General features: G+C 40.7%; 1 protein-coding gene across 27 annotated transcripts in view; it reads left to right on the top strand.

Moving 5' to 3' along the window:
• Nucleotides 1–24,848, top strand: part of MBNL2 (muscleblind like splicing regulator 2) — a 109,843-nt gene extending 84,995 nt beyond the window's left edge. For 7 of the 27 annotated variants that reach the window (XM_083800191.1, XM_083800183.1, XM_083800202.1 and 4 more), the window contains 5 exons: nucleotides 1,616–1,669; nucleotides 2,334–2,487; nucleotides 5,720–5,755; nucleotides 7,159–7,253; nucleotides 7,979–15,955. In XM_083800191.1, the coding sequence (XP_083656317.1) occupies nucleotides 1,616–1,669; nucleotides 2,334–2,487; nucleotides 5,720–5,755; nucleotides 7,159–7,253; nucleotides 7,979–8,275 (636 nt within the window). In that variant the 3' untranslated portion in view covers nucleotides 8,276–15,955. Of the gene's footprint in view, nucleotides 1–1,615; nucleotides 1,670–2,333; nucleotides 2,488–5,719; nucleotides 5,756–7,158; nucleotides 7,254–7,978; nucleotides 15,956–21,891 lie in introns of those variants that run through there. The other 20 variants (XM_083800194.1, XM_083800197.1, XM_083800193.1 and 17 more) reach the window with 9 other exon arrangements.
• The last annotated feature ends 418 nt before the right edge of the window (nucleotides 24,849–25,266 follow it).

Here is a 25,266-nt window from a genome sequence, read left to right as displayed (position 1 = left end):
TTCATCATCACATAAAGCTAAATTCAGTTGTAATACTTCACCTCCATGTAGACTTCCATCGGTAGTGGATGCAGAGTGGGTCTGAGGCTGTGTTAGTTTAGCGGAGCGACGTCCCCCGTGGTGGGTACCACACGTCAGCGGCACAGCACAGCACCATGCTTAGATGCAAGAAGGCTATCCACATCCTCACTTGGCATCAGGTGTTTCTTGTTATATCCAGGTCTTGACCCAGACAGACAGGCAGATCCTGTAGATTAGGTATATAAAATCCAGAAATGTGCTTCAGAAGAGTTGAGGAGGGAACCAAGGGAAGTTTTGTGCAACATAGCTGCAACAGAGCTGTGAATGAGGAAAGCAAGGGCTATCCTGCAAAATACTCTCTTTGCACCAGCTAATACCATGACCATAAGCTATTTGTAGGTGTTTTGTGCCTTGTCCTCTTTTTTATACTTTTGTTCCACATTTCCACATACTGATATCAAGATGGACATAATTGGCGTATCCTAAAAAAAGCTAAATATCAGCATATGCTTGTAAAAAAATGAAAAAATCTGATTTATAAGTAAATTGTCCATTCTTTCTGAAGGTTTGTAAACATTATTTGCACTACAAAACTCAAAAGTAATATTTTATATGAAAAAAATTTAAAGAATGTCATCCTATCAGCCATAGGTTTAATCTTACAATGAAAATATACATAAATTTATATGTCTATGCACTATGCCTACATATTTTCTCTAAAAATTTTTAATAATGTTGAACTAGTATCGTAAGTCATACTTTAATGTTCACTTTTAAGCCGGGAGCAGTGTTTTCACTCCCTGCTCCCCAAGCTGGTACTGAAGGTTGTAGTGAAATTTAGAAAATATGTTTTAAATTCTGAAAGGCTGTTTTTTTCCTCTCAATGTAATGTGGTAAGTCACAAGGAAAAAAAAATCTACAAAAATGACCCATTTGTAGGGAAAAAATAAGGAATTAATGATAAGTTAGTGTAAGACATATTATATATTCTGTATTGGAAGAGGAGAACCTCTCGTTTTGAATCCCAAACTCACTGAATTATGTGGTTTCATTACCTAAGACCCTCACCTTGCAAGCTCAAGCATCGGTAGCGTTTGTAATGCATTACAACTTTCCCTAGTGCTTTTGATTTGAAAATTCAGTGTTCGAAATTGATTTTGTTCGCAAATTTGACTCAACTAACTTATCAGAAATTCTTGTAGGAGTATCCTTAAAACTCTCTGCATCTCTGTGAAGTGTTTATAAATGCTTAATAGTGTCTGCAAGCTGCTGTTTTACTCAACTTTCCTGAATTTCAAACATCTATATTTTACTCTCTTATATGCTTTTAACTAAGGTATAGTAGATGCGTTTTTGCTTCAGTACTAATTCGAAAGTGTAATATTCATTTCTTTAGAAGACATTTTTGTTGTTGTGCATGCCTAGTGTTTTTTGTATGTTGTATATTGCATTCAGAATATTTTTTTCCTTCTCACCTATCCACAATGCAATGCCGTTCCCATGACGCACCTCTGCTTGCTGTTTACCTGTATGTTAATTCGCTTGACTCCCATTGGCCCACTGCCATCATGTGCTCGCTGCCTGTTATTAAAAGACTCAGTCGACTGCCAAAGCAATGAAGCGACCTCTCGAAGCAACTGTAGACCTGGTACTTTGACCTTTCACCTTTTGCTTTGCATGTAGCTTTTTTTTTTTTTCTTTTTTTTTTTTTTTTTTTTCGGAGAAGCAACTAATGAAATTTGTACCGCTTTCTTTTGAACATCAACCGGAAATGATTTCACATACTCTTAATTTACCGGAAACTCGGTACCGTATTTATCCATCCCATTCTCATACGTAATAAACGCAGACGATTTAGTTTGGTTCCTAACATGGTTTCATTTTTAAATACCTCCTCATAAAAAGTCGAATTGAGATAAAACTGCTTTTGTAATTGAAAACGCTTAACATAATCCATTAATCTATATAATAATAGGAAACAATACTTAAATTAAAAGAACATACTTGGCAATGAAACACAAGTGGTTTTTTCTCCCTATAATATTTGAAAGCCTATTTAAAGGAAATGCCATTTTCGTTGCTTTAAAGGCCTTTCTTTTCAGTAGTTGTGCTGCTACAGTTTTAGGTTAATAGTACCATGCTTTTGCTATCAATAACAAAATTTCACTCATTTTACATTGCTGTGCTTTGAGTTAATATGCATGGCAAGGCATCTTTAGCCGCTTTAAAAATAATAAGTTTTTGTACTTTTGTATATGTTGCAGACAATGCCTTAGAAATTACGCCATTTTAACTAACTTTCTTATTCACAGGCCTTTCCTCCTGGTGTTCTTCACCCTTTACCAAAGAGACAAGCACTTGAAAAAAGCAATGGTGCCAGTGCCGTTTTCAATCCCAGTGTCTTGCACTACCAACAGGCTCTTGCCAATGCTCAGTTGCAGCAACATGCAGCGTTTATCCCGACAGGTATGTTGCACCCGCACTGACCCCAGGTTGTGTAGGGTAGCCTCTACGTCAGCCAGTTGCGCTTAAGGAAAGGTTTTATTATGCTCCCTGCCCTGCTTGAGATGAGGCCTGCATAGTTATTTCCACGCTGGTTTAATTCCTTCTGCAAAGTGTGAGGGTTCAAGCTGAAATCCCGGCACGCCGTTAGGCTGCTTTCCATTTTCATAGCCTCCTTCATCATCGCCCACAGTTCGCCCTTTTTTCTTACATCGATTTGGCTGTATTTTGACTTCACCTGCTAGAGCTTTCTCAGGGAATGAGAGGGCAAAACACTGCTGGGAAAATGCTGGGAAAAGCGTAGGGCTTCGGAGATGCCACGTGTGTCCCTTCATGGCCCCTCCGTTGCTGCTCTGCAGCAGGGTGAGAACGGGTGCACCAGCACGGGCCTTCTGCTCATACCTGCACAGGAGCAGCCTCAAAACAAATTGCTCCCTGCCTCGGCACTAAAGGGGCTTGGAGGCATCAGGTTTGTTTTCATAGCCTTCCTTTTGACACGCTACCAGTACTTTTCCTAGCATTTGCAGCTAATAGCTGAGGTTGTAGTTCTTCGTCTGGGCGAGCCAAAGGTGAGAGGACGCGCTTTGCATGTCAGTGAGCAGAAGTCTGTGAGATCCGACCATCCAGAGGCTTGACCTGCACCACGGTGCTGGTGCTGGGGCTCCTCCTCAACACCATGAAAGAAGGAATGCACTTGGTATTTGCATAAACAGTGACACCAGAATCTCTTAAATTATGTCGGTCTCCCCTACTCCAAACTTTCTGCAGCTGAACATCCTCTCTAAGGAACAATGTGATGTGGTCAGCGCTTGACAAATATCATGTTCTGGTATCAGAACGTGATCATGGAGAACGGTCAGAATCCTTTAAAACGTGTTTGCAAACGCACTTAGCATTTCAGCAATGTTATTTTAGTTTATAGAAATAATGCTGGTTATAACGGAATGAGACACACCACGTGAGGATTGCCCGATCTATCAGCATCCCCGTATGTCTCAGAGGATGAAAACAAACACAGATGGCATTGACTTCATGAGATTTTGCTATAAGGCCTGAGTAACAACCTTGGAGCCTGCCCCTGTGTTGATAATAGCAAGTTATAGAATGCTGTATTTTTAGCACACTCGTGCACCAGAATATCTGTGGCAGAAAACATACAGACATTTATGGGAGTATTTGAAAAAAATTGTGAGACTGCCTATTTGGACATGAATGGAAGACTGCCCTGTGCTTAACGATGTAGAAATTTATTGTATATCATAACCCTAACAATTTGTACTGATATGCATTACTCCTTCTCGTAAGCACTCCCTTTCAGAGCTTATCACTATTGTAAGGAACTGCCATAGAATTTAAATTAACTATGCAAAATAAAGTAGTTTAAACTTTTTTTCAGTGAAATAGCATTTGGATATTTTCCATATTTTTTGAGTGCTCGTGCTTCCTTAAGTAGCTCATTCTTTGTGCCATTTATTGTCCATCCCTCTTTCTGGCTAATGGCTGTAATTACAGTAGTACCTTATAAATTTCTGATGGTAGAAAGGGTCTATCTTGGAACCAAACCTTAAGGGCCGGATTGTTGGCAAGCCCAAAACAAGCGCTCAAAAAGATAGAGAGGGAGGGATAACAAAGCAGACGGAGCCCAGGCCCGGGGTGGAAAGCCTTTCTCAAGGTGTTGAACCTCCTGCTCTTTGTGAACACCATCAGGGCATTAGAGAGAGGAGAGAGGTGTGGGAGGAGGCTAGAAAGAGGGAACCCGCTCTGTATGAGTGGGGGTAATGTGCTTTTTGTTAAAGACGCTTTATCCAATATTCCTGTGTTTCCTGGGAAGTCCAAGAGGAGGTTGGATTTGGTGGGTGCGAGGCCTGTCATGTCACCTGGCCCTAAGGAGCAATGCATGACATTATCTGTTGGGTTTTAAATGATGATGTGATATTTTCTGAACTGGTATAATTTTCAAATGTGTTCCTTGTGTGTGTGTTCGTGTGTGTTAAAAAAGTTAACTTTTAAGACAAGTTTTGCTGCTGGAATATATATAAAACGTAATTGTTTTATATAACCTCTCTGCTTTCTTAACCACTTGCTCCCCTAATAAAACGTGTGGGGCTTCACTTAGCATGGCTTACCTCCAAATTTTTGCACTTCCCATGTTTTACATCAGTTTGATTGCTTCATCGCCTCTCCTTCTTGTCTGGTGAATGATCTCAAAAACAACAGATCTTCTCTCTCCTCCCATCGCTGTTCGTTAGCGTTTTTATGGCCGCTAGACTAGGAACTGTGTGTGTTCTCTGGGGGTTGTTCTTTGGTAAGGTCATTCATAGTTACGCTGCTGCTGCTGTGATGGGCGGGGAAGAGGCTGCTGTAATAATTAAACAGGAATACAGGAAGCATATTTGATTTTATATCAAATATGTGTGTACGTGGTGGTAGTCTCCTTGCCTCCTCACCTTCACCAGCTTGCTATATGCACTGTACTGAAAACACGTTGCTGTTTTTTGTTTGTTTGTTTGATCGATTCTTTATTTTTCTTTTCATTTGGTCTTTTTAGAAAGGCTAAAGGTGGACTCAGCACCAAAGCCTATGCCACCTTTTGCTACAAGGGTACATACACACTTACATGTGTTTAGCTTGGGGACTGTCCCAGTAGTGTTTTCGCTGGCCAGAAACTCCTCTCTGCTTCATGCCTTGCATTAAGAACATGTATGTTAACATTAAACGTAAATTTGACAAAGTTTCTGCAGAGTGATGTTGGGTACTTCCATTTTAACTTTTTTCTCTGCTGCACAAAAAGTCGATGAATCTGTGCAGCATTAAGCTCGCTGAATTATGCAGTGAGTTCTAAAATTGCCAAGTAATGTGATATTTAATCGTAGATGTTTCTGTAAACAAAAAACCTGTTGCTGCAGTAGTACTAAATGAAAGGGTAAAAGTACTGAATGAAAGAGCTTATGAAGTGTCTTGTGTGCACACAGAAACATGCCAAAAATCATATAGTATACCCAAGTAGGAATTTAATATGAACATAATCACATTTTTAGTGATTTTTAGTGAAAACTATGAATGACCTTAAACTTTCATTTAACTAACGTACTTATCTGTGGTTATGCTTGAATCTCACTTTGAATGTTAACTCTAAACAGCTAACCTGTTTCTTCCCTTTATCCACTTTTTTCACCTATCATTGCATGACACGCAGGGTCAGTTTTGTGCATGACACCCGCTACCAGTATTGGTAGGTTCCAAATTTCTTTATTGATCTCTTTTATAATGTATATGATGTATATTCACTTGTTTCAAAAATCCTAGGCGAGATTTAGACAATGATTAGAATTAAAGGTTCACTTGTCCTTCTGGTTGACTTTGTGCAGTATTTAGATTTGTAGAAGAAGCTGCAGTTTAGATGTGATACCACCTGCTATAACAACTACACTGCAAAAGCATAATATCATGAATTCCAGTCTGCTTTTCAGTTTTCAAAGTTTTATTTCTCTTTATATTTTATATTGTCTAGTACTATAAAATCATAAAATACTGGAAAAGCCAGCAAGTTTCATCAGTGTTTTAAAGTTTCATAGTGGTGTGCCTATTTCTCCTTTTTGCTGTGTGTTAGAAAGTTTTATCAGCGTTTCCCAGAAATGCGTGCTTTGATCCACAAAGGGTCTGTTGAAACCCATGATCTGAATCTTACTCTTCCTTGAAATACATTTGGAATGAACATTTGGGGCATGCAAAATTGAAGTCCAGTGCAACAGACTTTAAGATGGAAGAGTAATCTTCCTTCTATTCTGTAGCCCGATCCCAGTGATTTTTTCTGTGGGACTACTCAGATAAGCAGTTAAAGCACTAAGCCTTTAAAACATGAAGTTAGTATTCTCTCATGAAGGTGCTGATTAAAATTCATTCTTAAAATGAGCAAAAGCAGCAACTTTCACAAAATTGACCTTGCTTTTTTAGATCAAAATAGTATTTAAATCAGGAAAATGATTATTATCCTTCTTCTGATTTTTGCCTCAAAGCAGATGGCAATTTAACTCTGATAAAGTCTAGCAGTTATGCAGTGCTAGTAGAAAAAAATGCATAAATTGGATTATAAAGGAAGACAGCGAGTATCTGGCTTACTTAAATATGAAGATGCATGAAAATAATTTGGTTTTAATTCTGTTTAAAAATTAAGATAAACAGTTACCGTTTTCCTTCCCAGTTCCAAACACTCTCGCTTTTTAGCAGACTTTTATTTTGGAGTGCTTTATGGCAACACTGGGGAGAAAAAAAATCATCCCTGTAACAATTCTCAGGTACCAGGCTATTTTGGCAGAGGCCTTGCTTATTACATAAGTTATCCCATTCTTTGAGATAACATCTGCATTTTCAATGTTCCTTGCTCTTTTTTTTTTCTGGGAATCGCCGATTGTGTTGACAACCTTCCTTTAATTGTACTTGTAATAAGCTATTTTCCCTTTTTTTTTATTTCTCCGCCACGCTTTCTCGCTTTGCACTGTGATTGCATGCCATCTGCTGGTTTAACCCATGACGATGGCTTGCTGCTCTTGATATTCACCATGCCAAAAATACCACTTCTCTTACCATAATGCTGCACCCTCCTGTTCATTGCTTCCATGGTTCCCCTCCTGAAAGTACCCATGATGCACAACGCTACGGCCGCCACTGTCTCTGCAGCAACAACTCCTGCAACAAGTGTTCCCTTCGCCGCAACAGCCACAGCAAATCAGGTTTGCTCCTTTTAAAGCTTTCTTTCACAAGATCCCGAACTCTAAATGAGTGCTGAGATTTTTATTTACTTTTATTTTTTTAACAAAAAAAATTCTCCCGGAGAATTTTTTTTTTTCTCTGTGTTTACCCCATCAAATTTTTACTTTTATTTTTAAGTCGTTTATAGCAAGTGTTTGTGGGACAGGTTGCACTTATTTAGAGTTAACATTTGTTGCAAATAATGATGTAGCTGTGTTTTGTGTTGCGATGTTTGTACCTAATTATTGTGTAATTAACCCAGCTGAAGTTAGAATCACAGTAGTACTGGACTGCTTAAAATAGTCTGTTATTAACTCTTTAAGTTCAAATGAAGACCATCGCAGATTCCAAATATTCAGGTGTGTTAATGTAACCTTCACCATGCAGTGTGTGGAAGTCACTAATTCGTAAGCATGGAAGCTGTCTGAAATAACAAGCGGAACAAGGCAGCTAAAAAAAAAATGAGAGGAAAAAAATCTGAATGTTTTCAGTAAATGCTAGTGATCAAAACAGTCCTCGAGGTATTCATGACTGTGTCTGCTTTATGTTCGAAAGAATATCTTTGACCTGGAAATAGTATTTCCCTAAGGAGGGACATTATTTCAGCAATTCCCCAGGATTATTGGCGGAGACAGACTAGGCAAGATGATACTTTCTCCTTTTCTTCTGCGGTTTGTTATGTTAATGGCAGTTTTCATTCCGCTAGGGTCTCCCCCTCCTCCAGCAGGACCTGCTCCATAGGGAGGTGTATCTATTGCTGCTCCCCGTGAGCAGCGTTGATTCTTCCCTTCACTCCACAGAGGCTCAGCCCTGGCTTTTTCCTTGCTTTGTGACCACACTCGGGCACTTCCACGAAAGAGCTGGGATGCCCCGTTTTCCCTCAGGTCTGGAGAGGTCAAGCTGCAAAGAGGGCAAGAAGCCAAAAGAAAGAAAAGGGCTGTGTCCCAAGCATGCCTCCCCTTGTGTTGCTCCCGGTCAGACCAACATGCTGCTGCAGACCTAGCAGAAACGCACACCCGTTGAGTGATTCCCTCCACCTGCCAAAGAATTATGAGGAAATTCATGAAAATGTTTTGCTTAATAATGTTATACTAGCAGGTTTATTTATTTTTTCTTTTTTTGAAGTCCCAAAACGGGTTAAATATCTCGCAGAAAAACAGATTTTGCTGTAAGAATTTATAATGATCTAGGAAAAATATACTACCTCTGAAATACACCCTACTTTCTGAAAGAAACACAAACTGGTCCATTTTCTCTTCTCTTCATTTTTTTGAAAGGCTTGTTTACCACGACTGTGATGTTTGTGCTTCTAGCGTTTTCATCAAGAGAGGGTTGTCATTTTGTGCGCTCCTTTCTGAGAGCTGGCGTGTTTTAATGAAGAAGGCACACGATGAGGACGAGGAGGAAGGCGTATCGGGCACATGATGCATTTAACCCTCCTTCCCTCCTGCTTTTCAGGGTGTGGTAATGCAGCAGGCAGTATGGTAATGTAGCAGGCGGTGTGGTAACGTAGCAGGCCGACGCTCTGGCTGGGTAGGCCAAAGAGTCTGCGGGTGCGTTGGATCACAGGTTCTTGGTAGGGAGCACAGAACAGTGTCTGCTTGGTGGTACCCAGGGCAGTGATATGATCCCAGAGTGGCACTTGGGAATGGAAAATGAGAAAATTGGGCTGTTTTGGGGGAGGGAGTCACCATGCACTGCTGTGGAGGAGGTGTCCAAGGAAGGCGGTGGGAAGGCAGCCACGGACTCCTGCGCCCTCTGAGCACCAGAGGTGCTGGCTGTGGCCGAAGTCAAAGATATAGGCACCTACAGAAAGAGCAGTAAGCAGTCGGAGGCCTTTTTACAGGGGTTACTTTCACACGAGTAACTTGTGCTGCTCTGGAGACTGAGGTGTGCCTCGGTGCATTTTCTCACCTAGCAGGACAGCAGGCAGAGCCCCTCCTTTCCCAATGCAGATTTTGTTTGCGTTGGTGGATTAGAGCATTTTAAATATAACAGTAGTTGTAAAAGTGTCTGTTTGTATTTATTTAGTTGCATGTATGTCTCTCTCTCTCTGTATACATATAATTCCATGCTGAAATTAAAGGATGGTTTAACACAGGGATGGGTTTCCACTTGTTTGACTTCAGCCATTTGGAAGCTCGGCATCCAGTTCATCTGCTTTTCTAAAGTCCTTGTTGGAGCAAGATAAGTTGCCTTGGAGGGTCCTGCCTCTTTCTGTTGGCTGTGGAAGGAGGTTAGATGAGCAACTGAAGCTCTGCACCACCACAGTTAGAGGGGATGAGTCCCACCCCAGCAGGTTTTCTTATTGGCTTCTGCAGTGTGCCATCACTCTCTTCTTCTCACTCCTGTATTTGTTTTAGCCGCTGTAAACCTTTAAAAGCTACTTTTAAAATATGTGAAAGCAGGGAAAGGAGGAGTAGTTACTTCTTTATAAGAGGCAAGGCTCCAACTTTGCTGTTCATTTACACCTTCCTAAGAGTTGAAGAACACACTACACTGGGAGAGGCCATGTAGTAACTGTGTTCCTAACCCTTGGTGTTTCTCTAGCCCAAGAAACACAGAAGCAGCAGGTAGTTTACTTGAGTTCATCTGTTAAGACTTAGTTCATGGTCATCATGTCCTTTGTTTGTGTCCTCTTGTGTGGGTTTAAATTCTCTTGTGTATTTCAGAAGTGGACATCTTTATTCCCATCTAGATAAAATTTCCTTTTCTGGTCTGCGCCACACTGCAGCCTCTTTACTTCTCTGTGGGATACAGTTTCCTCCTTCCAGTATATCTACTGCACTTTTTTAATCAACCTGCAGCCTTCACACCATTCCTTTTCTGCTCCCATGGCTTCTCCTCACAACGCCAGGCATGAAAGGAGAGTCACAGCAGTGATTAATCATTTCGCTTAATACCTTTTGGCTTAATATTCGAGCCTGGGGAAAGATTGCTGTACTTCCTTGTGTTGAGTCTGATGATCCAGGTGTCCTAGAAGCACCAGTGGGAGGAAACATCAACATCCCAAACGCCATGGAGTTGCTCAGGTGACAGCTGAAAAAAACTAACAACTCTGTAGGGTCCAGAAAATTATATAGTACATGCTGTCAGTTTGTACTCTGAAAGAAGATGAGCTGTGTCTCATGTCTTCTATAGATTGTTCCTCTCTGAAAATAACATTAGTAACAGGGTGCAAAACGGGCCTGCGCTGGCCCGTTCACAGTCATTCACTCTCAGCCAGCAGCTCTCTGTGTTTTGTGATCAGTATGAGTGTGGATGAGGCACAAGAGAAGACAGTGTAGAATTAAAAGCTATATCATAATGCATACATGCAGGGAGACCCAGTTAAGAATACACAGAAAAATTGGGAGTCTCTCGTGTTTCCTGATTATAGAAATGATGTTTTAAACCCAAAATAATTTTCTTTTAGTGTACTTCAGAGGAGAGGAGAATCTCTGGCTCAGTCCTGATAAAAAACAGACTCGTTTCATACAAGATCTGTTGGTGTCACCACTCACTGCATGTGGGAATCTCATGAAGGGAACACCCCACTTACTGTAGCTGCCAGGACTGATGAAAGGGGAGTGAGCGGGGACTTCTGCCCCACTTGGGTTTTCCAAAGAAAGGCAGGTGGGCTTTGAGAGCTATGTGAGGAGTCTGGGAGTATGAGCAGCTAGAGAGGAGAGCCCTCTGTAACTCACTCCTTCCCCTTTTCCTCTTCCCCTGTACACAACTGCTCCAGCCATTCCCACCAGAATGGTGCTGGAAGCTGAAGCTGCTTCACCTTACTTCAGGCTTAATGAACTTAGGTGTTTTGGGATGTTGACAGCATTGTCTTGCAGGATGGAACCAAAAAAGTTCCAAAAACTATAGAGTAACTCAATAACATCAGGGGACATAAATGGACGGTTTGGTACTAGCTCCCTCTAGTGCATGCATGTGGGCAGAGAAATGTAAACACCTTATTTAAAACACTAATACAGTAATCCTGTGTAAATATACACTTCAGATATTTTTAACAAAACTTTTAATTATTACTCATGTAGATGGTGGGACCAGACAGTGGACCAGATAGTACCTGAGCAAGCAGATCAACTGTTCCCCGCTCAGCTTCACTCACAGGTGGCCATCAGACCCCAAAGAGGACAATCTGTCCTGATATTTATTACCTGAGAGAAGTGCTATACTAAATTCTGGTACTGAATCCCAGTTTTGAATAATGCCAGCATACTTACAGCTGGTTTTGTTGTTGTTGTTTGGTTGTTTTGTTTTCTTTCAGTTTGGTTTGTTGTTTTCTGTTTGTTTTGCTTTAGTTTCCAAGTAGAAAGCCTTACTACTGCTTCATTTACATTACAAACACACATTTCTGAGTCCTACAAGGATTAAAGGTTAGGATCGAGTCTGAAATAAGGACAGCTAAGAGTTGATATCTGAGTATACGTGTCTACATGCAAGCTGGAAGTTTAAGCGCCTGTAGTAGGCAGCAAAGATTACCAGCCCAGTCTGGAGAACAGCCTGGCTCACCCTCCTGAAGGTGCACAGGCCTTGATTCGCTTGCCTAAACATGTGCCTACTGACATTTAAGATTGTCCTAAGATAACCTTGAATGTCTAGGTTATCCAAGACGGGCTTGGCAGATACCATACAGGACCTACAGGCAAATCTGCCCGCTTCTGAATATGCAGCTGGACCACAGGGAGGAGACCTTAGCCCAAAGTAGTCAAAGCCTGGTGAGCAAATGAACTGAGCCTGTAGCAGACGATCACATGAAGTGATCCCCAGGCTCCACTGACTGACTGACAAGATTGTAGCACACCATTGACTGCGATGGGAGTTTAGACACCAGCATTTATGTTTTAATCTGTGTCCTCAAACTCTGTGAGTGCTTATTTAGTTGTTGGTTACTACAAGGCGATCACCAGTTTCCAAATTGCTTTAAATAAAATAGTTTTGCTCACATCACTTTGGTACAGAACACAACAAGCCTTTATTTTCTACAGCAATGAAAATGGGCCAAAGACTGACCATATAAAAAGAGAATTACAGAGAATACTGGTTAGAGATACTACTTAGTCACAATTCTGCTGGTTACGTGAGCTTTAGCCAAGGAAGAGAAATTAAAAGGTAGATCTAGTAGAAAAACTAAATACTTATAAGCCATGTCTGAAAAGAATTACAAGATCAACAGGCTGTCTCATGCTAAGGCTTGTGATTATCTAGCACAGCTGTTTTAAATTATGCATCAGTGTTCACACTAAATTAGGTGGCAATTATGCAAATATTAATTATGAAATCGTTCGGTGGCCTTCAGTTTTGTGAAAATCTGTAAAAATACAAAGAAGCGAAAATAAAAATGGTTATGTTACATTCAAGTACCGCAAACGAGAACAATTAAAATGTTTGCCTAGATTCAAAAAGTCATTAACACTGTGCTAATGTGCCAAATATTTTGTGGGGATTTGAGGAGCCCTGAGCGGCAGCTCTCTTGGGCACGAGGGGAGCAGGGAAGTACGGCATGAAAACACCTCTCTTGGCCAGGATCGGTGTGGGGCTGCCCGAAAAGGCAGATTGCCATTAGACCAAAATATCCTGTGGCACCTACTCAGCCCCATGCAAGCAAATTTCTTCCTCTGCGTAGAGCAAAGCACGGAGTGGCAGTTGCTTCCTCTTGCAAATAGAGCCCTGTGTCCCCAAAAAGGGTGTTTTCTCCAGGCTGCGCATTTCACCCCAGGAAGCCGCCTGGTGGGGCAGATGGCTGTCGTCAGAGCTGCTGAGGAGTGAAAAGGCTTTTTCTGTCTTTTTCTGTCTCCTGTTCCCTTCGCTCCTTGTGGAGACCTGCTGAATGTGTAAACAAGGAGAAGAGCAACAATATGGTGGGAAAAGTGAGTTGGAAATCTGGAAACGTCCTTTTTTTGATTGTTAAAAGCAAACTTTAAGAAGGAAGGTGGGAAGGGGAAACAGATTTTATTTACATCTTTAGTGCCAGGATATAACATTGCAATTGAGAGTCACTATGAAGTAGTGGTATCTAAAAATTTTTTGGCTGAAAGTTTTGGTCTAAAAATTCCAGAAAGTCCCAAGTTAAATGTTCCCATAAAAAATTCTGCTCTAACAGCATAAAGGGCCATTTGGGCATGAAAAAGTCCAAAAAAAACCCACAGAGGCAGAAGAGCAGGTTCTTTTCTCAGCCTCATTATCAGAGGAGATGCTTGCAGCGAGTGAGCCCTGGTCAGAACAGCGCTGGGCTTCTGGTGAGCCTACGTGGAGGTACCAGCGAGCTTTAGCATCTGGGATGCAGGATGGACATCTCACCTGGCCCTCAGGCTGCATGTGAAAGGGCACTGAGTGCCCACACCTGGCTGGCAAAATGAGCCTCCAGAAAGTGTGAAGATGGTTCCAAAATGCTGCTCCAAGCACTCCAGCTTTGAAATTTAAGTGGGCAACACCGAGCGTGCTGCACTCTGAGCATCTGCTGAAATCACGCTCTTGAAGGCTGACCAATTAACTCGGCTGGGTTGGCTGCGTCTGGAGTGGCACAGGAACAAGTCCTGATCCCAAACACATTTGGGGGGAATGGTTAAAATTTTCCATTTCTTTCCTTTCTGATGTGTAGCAGCAACAGGTGCATTTAGTGGTTTGCAGGGAGATTTGTTTTTTCCTAAACTATCATTGAACATGAAGATATTGAAGAGTAATTTCTCCAGGGAAGGTATTGGAATAGCAATATTGTGTCACAGTATGAAAGGCAAATTGAAACTGCTGCTGCCTATTTCATGCTAGACACCCAAGAATCACAAGCCTCAATTCGATCAAGTTTTAATGTCTGAAGACCAAGTTACATATAAGTAGCTGTAACTTCAAGAATGAACAGTTTTCAGACTCAAGAAGTGAGAGTTTTCAATCTTAAAACCCGCAACAAATCTCAAGCAGCGTAAAGAAAAGACCCTTTGAATTGCCTTGAAACAACTGACATTACAAAATATGTGGCAAAATATGTTTTCTTAAACCATAAGTCAGCAAAGAAGCAAACGCAAAAATTTACCTTGGAAAATTTAAAGGAACTCTTTTTTAAATCTCATGCAAAATTTAACCAAGTCTTCATTTTACTTTTAATATTTTTTTTGTCTCCTCAGTTTGGATAGACTGCTGTTCTGTGTAGATAATGAAGACTTCTGGCAGTCTTACTCGCAGAGTTTTATATCACATGCTCATACACAAGAAACAAGTGGGAAGACATGAAAAATCGATTTGTTTTTTTCAGTAATTCCCTCCCACCCCGGTAGAGACTGAAGCCTGGCTTCCCCTGGTCGCCTGCTAGATGGCAGTATCACATAACGTGAGCATTAAGCAAAGGCGAACACATTTCTTTTATATAACAAAAATCTAGACATAGTTCCCTTTCCTGTTATAGACTGTTTTAACTTTCATAGTATTGAAATTAATACAATGGAGTTACATTTGATATAACTTTCCTTTGTGCTCTTTCTTTTAATAATTCAACAAATGATACTTTGACAAGTTGAGTAAAAGTCTTTTGGGGCATCTATTTATTATTTAAACATAGGAAATTTTTTTTCTGAGGTCAAGTGATTTTGTAGGCATTTGGGGAAAAAATGAGTTAGTCTCATTGTTCTTAGCATGTATGCACAGCTCTTGTGAGTCTGTTTTTTTCCATCATAAAATTTTAACAAGACAGTGCAGTGCAGAGCTCCAGATGTACTACTTGCTTGGGATTCTGCTCTTTGAAATAATTGTGCCTGTACATCTACAGCTGCTGCAGCTATTTGCCCTTGAAATATACTAATACCATATTTTTATCTTAGCATGTGATTTATTGGATGAGCATTTTGCACACCAGAAATGCCACTTTTTGGCTTTGAGTGTGCAGGAGGCTGCCCACATAACTGCAGTGGAAACATTGCTTGACTTTATTTATTTATTTACTTACTTAGTTACTTATTTATTTATTGTACCTGCCATGTCTTTTGGCTACAGGCAGAGGTTGGTTAACTTTGACAGCCTTTCACTTTTGGCACAATATTACGTGCAGTGCCACACAAGAATATGTAGGTATGTTTGTGTAGAATCATAGAATGGTTTGTGTTGGAAGGAACCTCTAAAGATCATCTAGTTCCAACCTCCCTGCCGTGGACAGGGAAATATGAGAGTATTCAGATAAGAAAAAGAATTAAGGAGGCTCTAAGTAGGCAAAAGTCAGGAACATTAAGTTCTCCTCAGAGATAACTATAGCGAGTTTTATAAAACCAACAAAAAGTTCAGTAACTGAAATATATATATCCTATTATAAGTGTCATGTCTCGTCAGGAACCTTGATGAAGAAAATGTGAATTTGATGCCTTTCTGTGTTCAAGAGAAGTTCTGGATGTAGCAGTGGAGCATCTCTTGCTTTGAAGGGAATCTGAATCGAACGCCAGGTTTTACTGCTGAGGAGCCTGGAGAAGGGCTAGCCCAGCTCTGCCTGCTGTGGCAGTGTTCGCCTTGTAGTGGTAGGCTCATCTTGGGTGACATGGGCATGCATGGCATGTAGGAGGAAAATATAAAGCAGGTTCTGTAAAAAAAAAAAAAAGTAAAAAAAGAAAAAGAATTGCTGGATGAGGACAACTAAGAAAACACAGGTTTGAAGAAGGGTGCCCATATTCCTACAAGAGGAACGTGCACATCTCATAGTGCGCATTTTTCCCAGCTTCGTTTGGTCTTTCACTCCTTTGTGCTCTCAGTTCCTCTGTGCAAGCCCATTATGACAGTTTCTAAAGATCAAGAAGATAAGGACAATGACCTAAAAATAGGAAGTGAAAAACACAAATGATTGCAGTAGCTCAGGTGTGCTGAAAGGTAGCATTGAGTGGCCATTCAAAACAGTCACTCTATGGGGGCTCCTAAAATATTACAGCAGTAATTTTCTCATTTTCTAGGTAGTCTGTCTGTTGCCTGCATGATTAGTTAAAATAGATTTTGGTAGAATGTGTTAAGAGTGTGTTAGGATCAATTTCAAGTACTGCATTATTAATTACTTTAAAGAAGAATAAATAAAACCAGATTGCTTTCATTTTAAAAGCAACTAGTCCTATTTCACTGAAGTGAGTAAATACCTATTTTGTTGTACTTAAATATTATAAAGTATTATTTGAGTAAATACCTATCAAAGCTCATAAGCATGCTAAGAAGTTGGCAGCACCGGTGTGTTTGGACTCTCCTTTTGGACTGAGTATTAAATGAGAGGAATGATGCTGCTGAACCCTTGAGCCCTTTGGGGATCCCATAGTTGCCTTGATCTTTTCTTTAGAGCATCATGAATGGATGCTCTCGTGACAGTGACAAGAGCTATGACATCCAGACAGTAAGTCAGGAAGAGACTTCCCACGGGGGATTACAGCCCATGGGGAGCACTGGTGGGAGTCCTGGAGCGGGGCATTGAATGGCTCCATTTGGTGCTCCCTGGAGGTGCTGCTGCTGCAGCCATGGAGAAATAAGAGGTAAAAAAAAAAAATCCATCTACAAGGTTACATAAAAATTATACATGACCAAGCATAACTGATACGATGGGGATTACTCTCAGTAAATGTCTGAATCTTTTCAGCCAGTCAGGCTGAAACTCTTCCGTTTCCACTTTTGGTTGAGAAAAAAAGAGACATTCATTTGGAAGACAAAGAACAAGGCACATACCACAAAAGAGCATTCTAAGAGAAAATGAAAAATAAAGAGATGGCCGCACTTCCCAAAGGCGCGGAGAAATATAAATAGTCTTGGGTTTCACGTCAAAGGGAAGAAATACTAGGTGTTAGTTTTATTTTTAGAAAGTGAGAGAAGTTATAAGACAGCCTGATATGAGCAGGCTGTCTGAAAATATCTGTCGTTTTTAATGTATACCCTACTTATATCTGACCATTCTGCTGCTAGTGTGAAAAACATGAAAATACAAAATGTCACTGTGGTAGGAGTCATCTGCCCTGACGCAGGTGTCTACGAGTTAAATACCTCGGTGTGAACTGCTTGCCACAGACTCTTAACATTGGGTGGAGGACAAGAAGCATCACGAGTTTATAATTGGTCTCATGCTAAGATAAGTTGCCTGAGGTAGGCTAGCAAGATGTAAAACAGGGTGACCAGCTGAGGCTTGCCATGTCTGAAATCATCTGAGATGAGTCTTGCCTACAAAGAACTCCTAATACTACATTGCTCTAAAAATGAAAGGCTGAGTAGTCTAAAAATGTTACTACATTACGAGTTCATTTTTAGAGGGATAAACACTTTGCAATGTGGAGGTCACGTATGATCTTAAATCCCACCTTAGAATGTATTAACGCTTACAGAGCAAAGTGTAATTTGGAGAAGTTGCCTCAAAACTCCTTAAAGAGCAAAATCTCGGAGACTGATGCAAAGTCTTGTTTTCCAGCTGATCCGCTGTGACAGGTCTCTAAATTGAACAAGATTCTTGTACTCCGAAATCATGCAGAAAGGTAAATTTTCTGTGTTCATCATTTCATGATAAATCCGGAACTGGAAACAATTTAACACAGAGAGAAATTCCATGAGTTGTGTGCATGAAATCAGTAGTACCCAGTCGTGGTTCTCGGGAATTCAGGTAATTATGTGAGCCGTGCCAAGTGGCACAGTGCACAGAGTAACCTAGGGGTCAGAAAAGAGTTCACAAAGGTGGAATTGCCACCTTAATTTAAAACGAATTCTCAGTTTTACCCTGTAAATCTTGAAACAGTAACCGGTCACAGCCTTCTTTGCCGGGTTCTGAGGGAAGTGCCAGCTGACGTGGAGCTGTGGGCCAGCGCTTTGGCGAGAAGCTGAGGCCACTGGCAGTAACTTATCTCCTGGTTGCCATTCCCATGGAGCACACGGCAGGAGTGTATCACCCTTGGGAGTAACCAGGGTTGCCCTGGCTGAATTTATGGGTGTTGTGTACTGCACAGTGGGCTCAGTGACCGCTGTGGCCATTCAGAGCTCCCGAAGGTCTATAAACATTAAGAATAATAATAATAGAAAAGAGAGAAAGAAAGTCTTGACGTTTGGGAGGTGAAAAAGACACTTTTTACAGCTGGAAATTTTGGAAAAGCAAACCCTTCCTGGCAGTTAGAAAGCAGAAATTTAGGTTCACCCTCTGTATATACTCATTTCAGCGAGGTCTAGTAACTAACACTGGTGCTGTGTTAGTGATTTTAGTCTACAGAGAGGCAATCTTTCTGGCACTTCAAGCAGGTACCAAGTGAGAAGGCAGTGCAGAGAGTACTCTGTGTCTGCAATTGCCTCAGAAAAAAATGCCCTTTGCTGTTATTAAATCTTCTGTGCATTACAATTCCAGATTGTAAGTGCCGGGCCATTCTGCTTTTGCTAGAAATAGTGATCCTATTAGCTCTGTTACTGCAGTCGCAGAAAGTCTGTTTTCTGGCACGTCTGTACCCAGTCCTGCAGACATTGATATGTCTTATCCATGACAAAGAGCTTCCCACGCTTGGCTTGTAGACCTTTGTACATGGAGTGTGGCGTGCACACACACAAACGCACTCATTGTGTAGTCTTATTTTTCAGGTTTTTTGTTGTTGTTTACATTTACTATGGTCAGATGCACTCTATCAAGTTGCTGTGAAGTTTAATGAATCTAATAGTATCACAGCAAAGGTAGTGAGTCGTGTGGATGTGCACATGAGACGTAATCCTTCAAACAGGGAGCATGAAGGTTGTTGGATCTCCTTGCGAGTAATGAGTAGAGAGTCTGTAATAAGTGTTTGCAGGGATGTCCTTTGGTTGGTGTGGTCTGTACAATTTCTTCTTTTTCAGCGTGCAATTAGCATGGAGCAATTAGCAGTGATGCAGACTTAGATAGCTTACATGTTCCATCACAGTTTATTACTTCGTTTGTAGATTAAACGGGAGAGGTTCACAGTGTATTTTCCATGTAAAGTAGCTTAGCATTTTATGTTTCTCTGTCAGACACGGTGGAAAAAAAAAGAAGGAAGAATAAAAAAACAGTTGCAGAAGCTGCTACACGTGTATGTAGCTGTGGTGGAGTTGTGATATCTTTAGAGAAATAGGGTGTGAAGATATAATTAAAGACTATGGGATGCATTTTACACTTTGTGGCTAAGGTTAAAAAAGAAACGTAGCTCCTCTGTTCTGCGTCCCTGTGCTGGAGAAGCTTCTTCTGAAGGAGAGACTTGAGTTTTTTTCCTAGGAGGACTCCTACGTGCACTAGAAATAGCCAAGGTGCAACATGCCCTAGTTACATCCCCTGCGTGCGTGGTGGGGCGGCGAGGAAGACGTGGTAGGAACGGGCTGCAGAGGAGCGCGGTGGGGAGGGCTCCAGCTGCTGTCTGCTCCCCCTGCACCCACCACCACATAAGCAGGACACAAAAGGAAAGCGTTCATCTTGTCTTCGCTGTTCCCTGAGTGTTGAGAGATGGGGAGAAATGGCAGGAGTAGGGAGGCGGTGGTGGAAGTCCTCGCCTGGTCTCTGCTACTTCCCCGAGTGGTGCAGGGAAGGGGTCCCTGCTCTTTCGCACTGCCGAGAGCCCCCCGTGAATTGCACCCAGGTCAATCACAGTGCCAGGGACAGCCCGGCCCTTCTCCCAGGTTACAGCCCTCTGCCTCATCTGTCCCGTATTTTGGAGGAGCTGGGAGCATCAGGCTTGTTTGACCTTTCAGGACATCTCTCTACAAACAGCAAGGATCTCTCTCTATCTTTTCTCTGAGTATTTCTGAAACAAGGAGAAAAAAGTTATAGAAAAATACAAGTCCTATCCCCTCAAAAATTGTCAGGAGAGGTAGGCAGCTGCAGTATCTGAAATCCTATTTTTTTTTAAACTGAGTAGAGTTCAGGTTAAGTTCCATTAAAACCGATGTTAGGATCCCTTGAACACATTTGTGTGATTATGGCTAACCCAGTATAGATAAAGCTGCTTTATTAATTACATTGACGGGTTGGGCTGTAACATGCTAAAAATACCAGTGCTGATAACGTTGGTCACTTCTTGTTTCCAGCACGGCTCTGTTCTTTGTACTCACTGCCAAATCACAGTGCTGTAGATGGACCAGGATTATCACAGGCAGGGCTTTATTATTTCAGCAAAGGTATTTCTTTGTTATTTCAAAAGGAAACAGAAGATAGACGATAAGCCAACAAACCCACAATGAGTGGAAGTCATTAAAAATCTATGTCCTTGTCGTATGAATGGCGTATTTAGGCGTTCAGCCCCTTGGAGCTGGCAGGTGTTTGTACAGTATCATTACAATGGGGCTTCGAGTGTCACCGGATTATCAGCAGCAATCAAAGATTACTTTTAGGCATGCCAGCAAGTCATATGGGGTCAGGGAGCTGAGTACAGAGAGCACGTAGTGATGGAGAGGGCTACGGCTTTAGGTGCTGTACCGAAAGCGAAGCCCTCCTCGCTGGTGCAGGGGTTGTGAGGTGCGTTCGATGTGGTCGCGGGGGTGCCTACAGCAAGTGCCTTCCACGCAGCGCTGAGCGTGTTTCTTTTCTGTATGTCAGAGGTAGTATGTTGCTGAAGTTATTTTCAAAACCTCTTTTTTTTTTTTTTCTTCTCCTTTTAAAATAAATATTGCATTGAGCAGCGGTCTGTCTGCATAATACACAAGTAGGTCAAAGTGCTGTCATGCCTGCCTTGCATACTACCTGCAAATACAGCTCAAAAACGTGTCAAGTGCCAAATTAAACAGGAAGAGCAAGCGATGCACTCCAATTCCTTGACTTGTGCTTAGGTCTGGAGTACAGATTAGCAATGGCACGGTAAAAGATCACACCCCTTGTCTCTGACATCCCTTCCACTGATAGCCATTTATATGGCAGATGATGGAAATGCAGGTCATTTCCCAAAACTGCCAGCTGGTTGAGTCAGTTGCCTTCACGTTTTGGAAGAGTGCTGGGCACATCCTGCATTTAACCATCGCAGCATTGGAAGCAAGAGAGCTTGCAGCTGCAAAATGGTTGCCTCACCCTTAGTTTCAGACACGGCGGAGGCAAACCAGCAAGGTTAGTGACCAGCCGGGCGCCCAGAGGTGCCATTACGACCATCCCCCTGGACCTCCTGCTGTAAGGAAGCATGAAGAAGCTCTCGGCTCGCTGACCTGAAGATAATTTGTTAGGAAATTAGCAGTCGCTAAAAACGCATTAAAAAGGCACTTTAGCTTGTTGAAAACATCCAGCCCAGTACACACATAAATATATATGTATTTTTATTTTTTTTTTGGCTTGATAGCGGTGAGTGGCCCTGCCTCCACCTCTGCCCCTTGCTGTCCCTGACTGGGGATGGGGGCTGCCGAAGGGCAGCAGGCCCCGATGCCCTCCCCAGCCTCCTCACGAGGCACCGAGCCGGGGAGGCAGGGGCACCTCACAGGGCCGTCCTCCAGCTGGTGTGGTGCCCCCCTTCTGATATTTTGATACCTAAAACGTCCCCTTCGTGTGTCCTCACACACTGGAGGATGTGACGAACAGGTTTGTGAAACGCACAGGCCTCCCGCCCAGCGTTAAGGATACGGGAGGCCGTCTCGTACGAGGTGGATTTAGTCAGGCCGGTGCCACCCGTTCCGGTGACCCGCTCTCCGGAGTGCCGCCTGGAAGCACCATCACACTTTCCTTTCTCTCCACAGATAATCCTGAAGTAATCAGCAGGAATGGGACGGAGTGTCAAGAAGCCTCCCTGCGGATGGCCAAGCACGGCTACTGTACATACTATCCTGTCTCCTCCTCTCTAGAATTGCCACAAACTGCATGCTAAGTAAAGAATTTGTTCTTACGGACAAATCACAAACTCTAAAAAGCTAGTGCTGCTATGTCATATATGAATATTAAATATGGTATGCTTACTATACTCCGACCTAAAATAGTTAACTACCTGATACCAGCTGTGATGTTTCAAGACATAAAGGGTAACATTTAGTTTTGAAGATTTTTAAAAACATAGTTTAATTCTTGCAAATATTGTCTTTTCTCCATAACTATACCTAATGGAAATGGTCCAATTAAGTTAGTCTTGGGAGATTCAGTGTTCATGAATCTTTCAAGCTCAGCAATAATTAATTTGTATTGGCTAAAAACTTATGCCAGTTGCAGGTTTGATTTTAACCCAGATTACGATTGGGGTTTTTCTTCTTGGTTAAAAAATCTTGGTTTTGCTCCCGCAGCAAGTTAACTCCAAGACAAAGGAAGTGAAACAAAGCCCGGTATCCTGCACATCACCCTGCCAGTCTAAAATTTTTAGCCAGAAATCCAAAGTAAAGCACAAATTCTTTAGATGCACATAGTTGGTGTTTGACTTGTATGGAGAAGTTGCATTTGAGTCATAGCAGAATAGCAGAAAAAAAAAAAGTTAAAAATTTTGCACAGTATGAACTTCATACCCCTTTCAGTCCCCAAAAGAACAAAGTCTTGAAAATATTATTTTACAAGTATATTTATAATGTTTTTAAAAGAAACTTTGCAGAAGTGCCTAAATTTTGTCACATCAGACTTGATGAAAGTGAGCCTGATGCCAACAGTCAATCTTACCGGAAGCGAATAATTTCTCAAACTCATAGTCACGTTACCAAAAAGATCCGAGCTCTTAAGAAGTAACTTCTATAAATGTAAAAATCAAAGGAAAAGACCAAACTAACAAAAGAAAAGGAGAAGAAGAAGGATGTAGGTGAAGAGATTTGTATGATACTCTAATTTAATTAAAATTCAGTTTAGTCACTGAGACTTCATAAGTGACTTTAATCTAGGTTATTAACTGAACACTAAGAATGTAGAATGAGATTCAGTTTAATAAATCATTACTGTATTTGCATTTTTTTTAATTGGATTATAAGATTGTAACCAGATTAGAATGGAGAAAAAATAGTTCTTTTAATTGTTTTTTCTTTAAAAACATATTTTATGTCACAAAAGTATGAAGATATCTTTAATACAATTATATACATATTATATATACATACATACATATATATGGATGAAGCAGATTTTAATGTTGTTTACTTTTTTAAATACTTTGTTGATTTACAAGGTAATTATATATGTATAATTAAAATTTCATTTGTTTGATTTGAGATTTGTTTCAAGCACTATTGTACCAAATATTTCATATTTCACATTTTATATGTTGCACATGTATCACAGAAATTACATAGTTTTTAAATTATTGTTTAAAAAACAAGACAGCTGTTATAAGTGGATATTATGTATAATTGTTTGCAGCATAAGTTTTCTATGTGGACATTATTAGTGATTGCAGTATTTTAACTTAACCTCTTCAGATTGATTGTAAACTATTTTAAACTTTGGCAGCACTGCCTGTTCTGAACGACTGAAGGCACTAACCATATAATTATTTGTCTTGGAAATTATTTTCCAGGCTAAATCTTGTTTGTCCAATGTCTAATTACTATCTATTTATATATAAAGCTGGAGATTTGATCATCCGACAGAAAAAAAATAATCACAATTCGATTGTAAAATTAACATAGTGCTTGTAACGTTGCGTTAGTTTTAATTTGTGGAAAAATAATGTATCTTAACTTGTTACTTTAGCAGTTAAGGTATCACCATGATATACTATTAAAACACTAATATTTGTAGACTTTCTCAGTCATTATAACTAGGTAGTTGACACTGCAACTTGCCTATATCTGTCAAAGTTGTTTTTATTTTTTTATAATAGTTAATTTAGGCATTTGGGTAGCTTATTGTACAATACTAAATGGTAAATTATCCATGTTGTTTAAATATTTTATGTAGATAACTCTTCAAGACATTGTTTTGTGTGAACTTTTTATGTTTCAAAATAACTGTTATTCTATGTTTTTTACAATTAATCCAATACTACTATTTTTTGCCCATGGATGACGAAGCTTCAGATACATCAGGTCTTTCATCCAGATAAACTGACAGACAAAAAGAGAAAATGTATTTTTAATAAGAGATCCACTTTCCGACTTTATGACTTTGTAATATTCCTAAAAACTGTACAAGTACAAACCTATGCTAACAGTAAGGAGGCAATTACAGAGATGTGCAAATACGTGTACAACAGATTCTGCATTTTATTTATTTATAAAGTAATTTTATAGACTATTTCAAAATTTGGGAAGATCTAAAACTATTTTTCTGTATAAATATTATTTGCCAAAACTTTGTTTATATTTTAAAAAAGTCTAATGAAAATGGTTAAATTTTAAATGCTTTGTTTAATTAAAAAAAAATAAAAAAACACACAAAAAACACACAAATAAACCCCCCTAAAAGAACCATGAGATGGGCCAACACAGAGACAGTGAATACTGTAGCTGAGGCGTAGTTTCAAGTTACTTGAGATGCCTCAGTGTTTATTTTCTTCAAATGATACAGCACCTCACCAAAATACCTTTTTGTTTGCCTCTCTCATACAGTATAATTGACAACGCTTACAATGAATACTTCGGTAACCGTTGCAGAAACCCCTCCATTTGCTCTTTTCCAGCATATAACTACTAGTGGTCTGTTAAATAGCCATTCTATTTCTGTTGTGACGTTAAAATTCATTCACCCAATGTACAACCACTGAAATAAAAAGAAGCATTTTAAAGTGAAAGACGAGTCGGGCCTTTCCTTTCTTGTGACGTGACTCTGACAAGATGGGGCTACAAAAACGGCCAAAAGAAACAGAGGTAGTCTTTTAAAAACTTGTAATTTTTTATTGTTATCATTTTTATCTTTTTACTTAATTGCATGTTCAAGAAACCACTCGCTAAGTGTGGTCCCTTGGTTCACGACACGCAGGTGTTTGATGAGGGAGCCCATGCTCTTCTCCTGCTGCAGGCCGCGAACCCGCTGACCGCAGTACCAGCATCCGTGCCCACTGCATGCACCCCGCTCAGAGCAGAGGTTTGGGCATGGATTTAGCCCCAAACAGTCATTTTGTGCCCTTTCTGCCTGCACCTGCCTGATGGGGCGGCTCACAGACGGGTAACCACCAGGGGGGACTGCATTATGCCCCGTCCTCTTGTCGT

The sequence above is a fragment of the Anser anser genome (genome assembly GCF_964211835.1).
Source record: "Anser anser genome assembly, chromosome: 1".
NCBI lineage: Eukaryota > Metazoa > Chordata > Aves > Anseriformes > Anatidae > Anser > Anser anser.
The sequence above is the reverse complement of the archived record's forward strand: the minus strand, read 5'-3'. Positions and strand labels throughout refer to the sequence as shown.